At 38.4% G+C, this 10121-nt stretch overlaps 1 protein-coding gene and 1 long non-coding RNA gene across 4 annotated transcripts in view; one reads left to right on the plus strand and one right to left on the minus strand.

Annotated features, from left to right (window-relative positions):
• Positions 1–6035, minus strand: part of rad50 (RAD50 homolog, double strand break repair protein) — a 29956-nt gene extending 23921 nt beyond the window's left edge. For 2 of the 3 annotated variants that reach the window (XM_072661635.1, XM_072661632.1), the window contains exons 1-7: positions 5952–6035; positions 5122–5265; positions 4030–4113; positions 3535–3689; positions 2946–3131; positions 2268–2472; positions 1285–1413 (exon numbers count right to left, since the gene is read on the minus strand). In XM_072661635.1, the coding sequence (XP_072517736.1) occupies positions 1285–1413; positions 2268–2472; positions 2946–3131; positions 3535–3689; positions 4030–4113; positions 5122–5250 (888 nt within the window). In that variant the 5' untranslated portion in view covers positions 5251–5265; positions 5952–6035. Of the gene's footprint in view, positions 1–1284; positions 1414–2267; positions 2473–2945; positions 3132–3534; positions 3690–4029; positions 4114–5121; positions 5266–5933 lie in introns of all 3 variants that reach the window. The other variant, XM_072661634.1, reaches the window with a different exon arrangement.
• Positions 6036–6129: 94 nt separating this feature from the next.
• On the plus strand, positions 6130–9143 carry LOC140539842 (uncharacterized). The gene is made up of 5 exons (XR_011977849.1): positions 6130–6283; positions 8096–8193; positions 8306–8353; positions 8635–8775; positions 8979–9143. It is a non-coding gene; the product is annotated as an uncharacterized lncRNA (long non-coding RNA).
• The last annotated feature ends 978 nt before the right edge of the window (positions 9144–10121 follow it).

Raw genomic sequence — 10121 nt, forward strand, 5'->3', positions numbered from 1 at the left:
GCGAGAAAGGTAAACTCTACTGCATGAAAATCATCATTAACATACAAAACATGCTTTTCCTATTGTTTCAGACACATTTGTTTCCTATTGCCCCCCCCCCTCTCCTTTTGTGACAGCTTATTGCTCGCCATATTGCAGTGTCTCTCATTTGTTCAACAGTACTGTGTGTTTGTGTACATATGTGTATGTGTTTAATGTTACAGGCAGGATTGTATATAAGCCAAATCCAGTTTGGACTAACTATCATTTCCTTTGTACAGGCTTTGGCAGCCATTATGAAAGGTATGTACATCATTCTGTAGACAGATAGAAAAAGCACCACAAAACCAAGTACATATTGTAACTGTCCAACAAAGGCTTATTACATACTGCGCCATTCTGCACTTTATTGAAATACAATATGAAAAAATTCCATAACACTATATGACACTATAGATTTTAGGCACATTGTCTTTAAAAACATCATGCATCATACATTTTCCAGCAGTGTAAGCTTAATAAACCTTACACTTACACAGACCATAAATACTGCCAAAGGGAAACTACCAGTTTGAAATCAATTATGCACAGAACATCAACTGTTTTACATATCTGCATGCTAATATGACCAAATACTGTGTCAGCTTTAACAGCCAGCTGAAAACACACTTGAGTAGGGCTGCATAATATTGGGATGCATAAAAACTGATCCTGCAATATTTTTTTTCTGAGATATATTGCAAAATTAAGATATTACCAGAAAACAATAATTAAACATTATATTTATAATGCCCTCTGTGTATCCAAGATTAAAGTAAAATAATGACATTGGGTAGATATAATCTGGTTATGCCAAAAGAAATCTGCTTTGTGAGAGAGGTCTCAATGTTATGTTCTATACTTCTATACACATAAATGTCATAAAGTTGACTTTCTGTATGGGCCTTGTTTTTTTTATTTTCACTTTTAACAGAATTAACCAAAGCTGCGATTTGAACCTTTGCTTATGACTACAGGCTGTTCTTTACTAAATTAATATTCTGAGGAATCCTATCTGAAAACCTGTGATTCAATAATCGTGCAACATCGGGATTAGCTCTGACTTGGATGCAGAAACAGAAATCCCTAAGAGGTCCTTCAAAAGCTATGAACAGACGGAAAATTGTGCAATGATTTCCCCAGCAACCTGCAAAGCAATGTACTTAGTAACTTCCTGTTGCTACTGCTGGCATTTAGATCTGGTTAGTGTGACTAATATTAATAGTGCTGTGGTTTCTTTATATAAAAAAAGAACACCTCTCTCACCTGTTCCATCTTCTCTTCTAATTCACGATTATCATCTTCCATCTGTTTCTTCCTGCTGTCCAGAGCCTTGATATCATTATCCAGTTTCATGACTTTGCCTAGGTTATCATCAATGTCATTCAGTCGATTCTAAAAATGCAGAGGAAGATGACATGGCATGAAATTTTGTCATGTGAGGGGACCAAAAAAAATCTGACGCTGGCCTACAATGCCAAGAACGAACCAGCCCCTCCATACTTGATGGCAATGGTCAAAAGCCGATCCGCACCTAGAGGCCTTCGAGCTGCAGGTACGGCTCGGCTCGACCCGCCATCCCTCAAAATCCGCTGAAGACAAGCGTCCAGGCGTTTTTCTGTCCTGGCACCAAAGTGGTGGAATGAGCTTCCCCTGGGTGTCCAAACGGCCGAGTCGCTCGCTGTCTTCAAACGCAGACTGAAGACCCACCTCTTCCGAGAATACTTGGACGATTAGAGTACTATGGTCACCTTGTTGTCTTGTGTTTAGTAATGTCTAAAGCTTAGAGGTATCCTTTGAACTATTAGTCTATTCTAACTAGCTAAAGTTTTTCTTGGGTAAATAGCAAAGCACTTTGTAAGTCGCTCTGGATAAGAGTGTCTGCTAAATGCCGTAAATGTAAATGTAAATCATGATAATGGTAAACATCATATTGCCCACCCATAGTGATTGGTGTTTGATGATGGCAAGCGCTTCCTAGTACAAACACAGATTCTAAAGCTAAAGAAGCCTCCTAAACTTTCACACGTCTCAAGCTAACAACTAATGTAATTAGATACCACTTGTTTAAAATCATTTATCTTGGCAATAAGAGTAATGAAGCCTTTTAACCATCTCCACATTAAAAAAATGAATCCTGTCAGAAGAGTTTGTGGCATGCTAGATTTGGGTTAAATGTAAAAGAAGGTTAATGACCAATACTTTAGACTATGTCCTTTTAAACTATATAAGCTGTCTTAATGCCTCACCTCTAGTGGATCAATCTGGCTCTCGATGCGCTGCACACTTTCTTTAGAAGCCGCTAGCTGGGCTTCTTTAGTGGACAGCAGATCCTTAATCTCCTGAGCCTTCTCCTTGTTCTGCTTCAGATATTTCAGTTCCATCTGACAGGACTTGACAGTGTTGGACTGTTTCAGCCTCAACTGCCGCAGGGTTTCTAGCACCTTGATGTACCTGTAGGAAAACAAACCATGGTAAAAATGGGTGGTCTGCTGCAATGCTAACGTTTGAAACACGTAACCGGGAACTACATAGCAAAGTAGTGAAGGACAGTCAGTCAGTTATTTTGACTTTAAAGAAGATTATATAATATAAAATAACTAATGTACAAGTTAAAGACTGACAGTGAATGAGGGAAGGTTCCAGGTAAATTTGACAGATTACAGGAAAAACTGGGTCAAGAAACTGGGTCAAGAAACTGGGTCAGCACTCAAGTACTGAAAGTGTATTACAGTGGAAATTTTACAAGCCTAAACAAACATTGTCAAATTTACAATTCTCACACAAGCAACAGGAGCTGTAATCAGCCAATGTATTTGAGTAAAGGTAATGCATATCTAGGTCAAAATAACACAGAAACAAACATCTACTCCAACTTATTAAGAATGTAAATATATTGGGAAATATTCATAGTGTAATATTATTACCTTGTGGCTGAGAAAATCTCATCAAATTTTTGTTTGAGAGCTTTTCCTTCGCTAAGTGGCCAGTTGGACTCTTCTTGGTGGCAGAAGATGACATGGTTGAGGACAGCTTTGGAAACTCCCAGAGCAGAGATCATCTCACGGTCAATCTCTGCACATTTAGAACTCAAACTTACCTTCTCTCCATGCCTGAGATGAACACAAGTTATTGTCAATAACTATACTAATACTGAACAGTGGCATAAATATACATTCATCCCATATTACACGCTTTTCATGGGTGGCAGCATGGATGAGCAATGTAGTGATCTCCAGGAGAACGAATGGTGAACACTGGTTTGGATTTTGTAATCTTTTTAGTTCCACAACTACAGTAAATATTCTGCATGTGGCAACCATTTTTGTACTTCCATATGTAAATCTCAAAAAGGCATGAATATCAAAAAATGTTTGTCACCAACAGGCTAATACCTAGACATAGCATTTTTAATTGTGAAATACAGCATTAGCATGCACCCAATGAAAGCTTAATAAAACCCATAATCAAAACACCAAGTCGTAAAACCGAACCTTAACTTATCATGAAACTCACTTAATTCTAGTGATGACTCCTTCAAGAGTTTTGAACTCTGGTGCTTTCTTGCCCTTCTGTGTGCTCTGCATGGACCGCTGAACAGCTACAGCCTCCCCGTTGACATCTCTGAACTGCAGACGAATCTGGGCACGCACGTCTGTCTCATGGGCATCCTAAAAAACAGTGATTGTTAAACACACTATATGTTTGCGAACACCCTTCTAATTAATGCATTCAGCTACTTCAAGCAACCCAGAGAATGCACACAGAGCTGGTCTAGTCCCTGTAAAGAAGCCAAGAAAATAGGACTCTCTGGAGCAGATAAGCATGAACCTATTGGCTATCGGTTTTAATACCCTTGGAACAAACAATAAATGAGCAGATGTCCTAATACTTCTGTCCAAACTTTTGAATACAAACTAGCACACTACTGTTTTATTTGTGTTTATATGCAAATGATGATATCTAAGCCAAGGCATGACAAGACCTGTCAACTTTTTAATATTTATCTACCTTTGGATCATGGACAAATGTATTTCCTTTGCTTCCAGGGGGAAAATCTCCAGACGTTACATACTTCAGGCATTCAATTATAGTCTGAGGAGAAATATAAGAGGGGAAAAACAACAACAAAAATCAGAAACAAGATAACTACATGGTTTAACCCAATTTCTAGTGTATGTTAGGAACGGTATTAATATCTGGCAACATGGCCTAAATGGCTATTGACACAATTCTACACAGTCTTTTCACAATATACAGTCATGGGGCAAAAGACACCCTCCTTCATTTACGTTTTCATTTATCAAGGCATGAATTACAGTTTACATCACTTGACCGACAGGCCGCAATATATGTTAATGCTCATGACACCACAATTAGAAAAAGACAGCACAAGCATGATATTAGTAGAAGGATGGTTAGCATCTGAACTGCATGTGAACAAACCACAAAAGCTTCTGGAACGAACTCATTCGGACTGATGAGACCAAGTTGGAGATTCTGACGAGAACCAACCATAGCATATTACCACAATCACTTTATGCCAGCCGTCAAGCATGGTGGTGGTTGGATAAACAGCTTGTTTTGAAGCCACAGGACCTTCAGGGAACTTGCAGTCTTTTTGGCAATGATGAACTCTCTGTTATATCAACATAATCTTGAGTCAAATGTAACTGCATCAAAGTCTAGTCTTTCACCTCGTTGAGAAGCTATGCTGAAGACCTAGACATGAACCTTCCCAGTTGGAATGATGACTACTCAGATATATTAATGCAAACAAACAATTAACTTAATTAGCTTTTTTTTTGATTATCAGTAAAACAGATTTCTCATGAAAGACCTGCAAGACAAGCAGACATGTTGCTAAGAGTAGATCTCACAGGTAGGGAAATTTCATAAATTTCAAAACTCAAGTGAAGGAGGGAGAGGAGCAAAAAAAAAAAAAAAAAAAAAGTTGAAACTGCACTTTTCTTACAAAGCTAAAGGTTATCCATGTATTATCTTTATCACCATCTTGTTGGAGGTCAGAGTGGTTTGCATGCTGTCATTAGGAAATGAGACAAGCTTTAAGAGGGGGAAAAAAACAACAGAAAAGGTACTAACCGTTTTGCCAGCTCCGTTAGGTCCTACCAGCACTGTCAGAGGACTGAAAAATGAGATCACTTGTTTGTCCTTGTCCTCTACACCAAAACTCCTCACCCCGAGGATGCTCATCTTCTCTATTTTTGACATTTTCACCTTTTACGCCTGTACACAAAAACGAAAGAAAACCAAGTCGATTCTAACATCATCATTGCTTACCATCTTCATCATCAACTCCTTCCTCAAGGACAAACTCTCATTTTTATCCTCCATCATGATGATTTGACTAAGAAAGTGCTGGCATGAATAAGTAACCATTGTTTGTCAGGCTTAAGATGTGATTATTGTTCTAAGCGTACATTATGTACCTCATTCAAACATGTAAACCATTTTGCAAACTCAAATAACTTTTATTACTGATGAGCTTGCACAAAATGATCAGAATCATACGGGTGGTGTTGTTATCATACTGTCACTGTTACTGTTGTTGTTATTCAGGCAGCAGTGACAGAAACGTGAACCAGCTAGCTAGCTAGCTAATAATAAAAAAAAACTAAACAAACGAAAGTTACCCCAGCAAGTTAGCTAGCTAGTTTAGCTGACCAACGGTTAACCTACCCAACTAAACAGTTAGTTAGCTACAGTTACTGCTGTATTCACTCTTCCACTGTTTACAGCCAAGTTAGCCTTGGCTAGTCAGCAACTACGAAAAGAAGCGGGTGCAGCGAAAAGCTCTCAAAGAACTACTGCTCAGAAACACCCGCAGTAAAACCCAGCTGTAACGCCAACACACGCCCAGCACATTGTCGAATACTGACTGACGTTAAATTTACTCCATAAAAGCTCCATACGTTCACAATGTGGGCTACTTTCCGCGGCTAGTGCTGACGTCCACTCGGATTCCCCACTTTCCCGCGTCGCTGTGACGTTCTTCCGCGACGCTCGAGGCACTCTCAAGACTCAAGACTCCAGTTCCCACAATGCACCAACGCTGCAACCCACCTGTAGCGAAAGTAAAGGGACTAAAGTCCTGCTCCTGCAGTGCTTCCAACACTGATGTTCTACAAGGGTCTCACACATTTTCGACCTCAGTTTTAAATGTTACGCTGTTAGCTATGCAAACAGAGCGCTTCCAAAATACCAAGGCTCTGCGACATTTGGCTTCTTGTGCTGTTTGCTGTCTGTAAGTAGATTATGGATGTACCCTGGACGTTCATTTGAGTGAACTGTTGTTTGCTAGCTGTGCAGCGGTCTTAATAGCCTTAGTCAAATGCTCGAATGTTATCTGAAGTCAATGAACTTAGAAGACGTTAGAGTTTCCCAACACTGGGAGTTATAAAAACACGCTAGCATGACTCACCCCATAGTGTTGAACAGCCGTGATATTTCCTCCTTGTTGACCTCAGTTCTGACTGACCTGTGATAAGAGTAGGTGGTTAGAGGGACCTAAAAGCACTCAAGAAAAAGTCTTGTTTCTGTAATGATCCTGTAAGGTTGAATTTTTGTGGTTCCTTGCGATGTGTGTGTGAGTGTAGGATGGCCTTAAATAGCTGTAAAACCAAGCATCTTCAATACGTACAATTTTACTCATTTTTTTAAAGATTAATAAATAGAAATTAAAGTCTCTATAGGCTAACATTTCAGCTTATGTTTTGTTATAAATAAATTAAATTTAATTAAAAAAAAAATTAAATTAAATTAAAAAGCAAAAAACTTCAGTTACATTTTTTAATCAGATTTTTTTTAAATGTATAATTAAATTTTTCTGTCACTGGACACTGATCAGCCCGTTTGCTGTGTTTGACAGGCTATAACTGAGTGCGTGATTGATTTGATTATTGATTTAAATCTTAAAATAATTAAATTAATGCTTTTGGATCACTTGGTTCTACAGAGACAAAACCACTGGATTTTTTTCTATAACTGACTTATCACATATTTACGTATGTCTTTAGTTATTTTTTTATGCTGTGGTCCATTGGCTGTTCTGGGAAGCAGCTTAGAACAGCCAGTATAGAACAGTTGTGCGATTGAGAAGTGTTTCATGTGTACAAATATCTGTATACTTAACGTGGGGTGACCGTAAACACTGATGTGAAATCAATGCAAAATCCTGCACATTAGGGGTTGGAGGGCAAAAGGAAAACATAAAAAAAAAAGAATGAACGTACTGAAGTTAAAGCTACGCTTACTACCTTACATGGCATAAGATAAAAACTAGTAAAAAATAATTAGCCAGTCTAAATGAGTGTGATACATCCGTGGCTTATGCTTAGAAGCAGGTGATACAAAGGAATGATCCGAAGATGAGTAGTGGAACACATTAATCTCAGATTCAGCCAAATGTTAGAGGAAATATTCAGCAGAATTCCACTGCTTTTTCAACATTTTAGCAGAATTTTACAGCTAAGATTTAAAAGCAATTGAGAGTGGTTTGCTGTAAAAAGCTGTTCTGTGGTAAGGAGTTTGTTGCAGTTGAAAGCTTAATGTTTTACCCACGTCAGCATAACACATAAAACTCAAAGACACAAGTCGCTTTCTGTAGAATTAAGCATTTTGCACAAAACCGCTGAATTAGCACTTAATGTTAATTTCCCAACCACAGAATTATGCTGAAACTTTGAGGATGGGATTCCCCTTCAAAATCACACATTTCACTTGTTAAGAATGAGAGTCAAATTTGTTACATTCTTGGTTGACCATTTTTGTTGGTCGTCACTGTGATCCCACTGGTTAGACGCTGCAAGGACGTCTACATTGACCCAAACCGCAACTCTAGATTCTTGTATGCGATTTACATAAGTCGGTCATATCTCTTCACACCCTCAACTTACTGAATGATCCACAGGCTACGTATAGGAACTGCTAGTCATTTGAATTCCTATCAAATTTCCCCACCTCAAGCTAAGTATATAAGTAGCTTGACGTTGGGCAAGTTCAGCGTGTTCCCTCATAATGCTCAAATTGTGTAAATGTGTTGTGTTCCTTTGCGTAGTGTTGCAGGATGCGACTAGAGGGGATGACGCAATCGGTGAAATACTCAACCATCTTCAACATCTCCAGCAAAACTTTGATCTCTTCATCCTGAGTAGTGTGAGTGATGAACCTTCATGATTTGCAATAGGCAGCTTCCCAGTGATAAGGTGATGTAGTTGCAAGAAATGATATGATTGATTAATTGATTGATTCTCTCTCTCCTTTAAAGGATGAAGGCACAATCTACCTCCCAAACATGCAGATGGATAGTAATGATGTAAGTGGCAGAGATCTACAGAAAGTAACTGACCATGCCAAGTATATCTTGTATTCTTAAGCTACTTTTACTAGACCTTTTTCTGTGTCAACTGATGTTACATGTTCTTAGATGCCTATGGTGAATGATCAATTCTGCACACCCTGAGAAAGGGTGAAAATCCTGATTACTTGAAAAGTTGTACTCAAGTCAAAACTCTGATTCATCAGTGGGAAGTTAAGTCTATCCGTGTTACCATACAGGATAAACATTACAAAACTCCTTTCTGCTTTGTTCAACAGTTGTGCAACTGTAAAGAATTAATTGCTCAAGAACTTAAGAAAAGTATTTCACTGATAAAGTATACTGACCAACACATGACCAACACTCCAAAGCCCGTCTTACTGCTGCAATCCAATATTGAGTCACTACTTACAGAAAAAGTAAGTAAGACTTTGCTGTTCTCTTTGCATTCATATATCCTCCATAACTCCTGAACTACTGAAAGTTATTATTATATTGGGCTTGTAACCAAAAACAAAAGCGTGCAGATATCTGTTAGATTGCATGTTAAAATAATTTCAGTTCAGGTGCTCTGGTTGTGTTGCAGTCTTGAAGACATTTCTCTTTCCCTCTTTCTCTGCAGAATGTTGGAGAACACTGTTCCAGAGATAAAGTGGTGGTGGTGGCCAGCTTGAAAAGCAGACAGAAATCTGAACACTTTTTAATGCGGTGCATCACTTTTTTTCAAGCTTGGAGGAGATCATGTATGACCAGATCCTTGATGTAAAGCCCGCTCTAGTAATGACACCATGTGGCACAACTTGTGTAATAAAGGCAAGCTGCATGATGGTGGACCCTTGCTTCTGGATGACTGCTGTTTGCCTCAAACCGGTCTCATACTACTGGGGTGGGGTTTTGTTGCCGTATGCCACTAAAACATCTTGGATCCAGTGTGATTCAGCTTTATTTCCACAGGGAGTGAAGCAGCATCACATTAGATCTTAATGGAATTACTGCTTGTGGTATAATAATATTTAGGAGATTGAAATGGCATGAGCTGCGGTACCTACAGCTCAAAAGCAGAGGGCAGTGTCCCTTAAGAGAATGATGTAAGTTGCTATAGGCCCATGTTCTGTGTATTCTAAATGTATTGTACTTAAAATACAGAAGTTTATTATTAGTAGTATTATTAGAATGACATTTCCATACTATTTTACCTCCAGCTCTGATGGAATAGTGAATATGATATGCATTTTATTTTTCAATGGTCTCCAGCAGTGTATCTACAAATTACGGGTTGAGGTTGGGGTGAACCGATAATTCCAGTTGTGGTCAGATTGTACGTACATTACATGCATTATGTACAATCATCATGGACATAAATGTCATGGCAGTATTGGGCTTCCTTCCTGTAGTGTAGTCCTGTAGAGTGTACAACATAACATCTTTAATAGGAAAAACACCTTTTTAAAATAGATATTAAAACAGGTTTGAATTTTTTTGAGATATTTTAATATCAACATACAGTCAAAAATACTGTATACATACTATTACGCTCTAATATTTAGTTAAATTATGTTAATTACATTTTTTATTTAAGTTTTGCTGGCACAGACCTGACTTTTAAGCACAGTTTACATTTTAATAGGGTTAAGGTCTGGACTTCTTTTATCCATTCTTCAAGCACTTTTGATGTGTGTTTGGGATCTTTGTCCTGTTAAGACACCCAGCTCTGCCCAATAGTTTAAAGTTATGCTGAATAATTCTGTGGCAGTCCTCCTTCATG

The sequence above is a fragment of the Salminus brasiliensis genome, chromosome 18 (genome assembly GCF_030463535.1).
Source record: "Salminus brasiliensis chromosome 18, fSalBra1.hap2, whole genome shotgun sequence".
Classification (NCBI taxonomy): domain Eukaryota; kingdom Metazoa; phylum Chordata; class Actinopteri; order Characiformes; family Bryconidae; genus Salminus; species Salminus brasiliensis.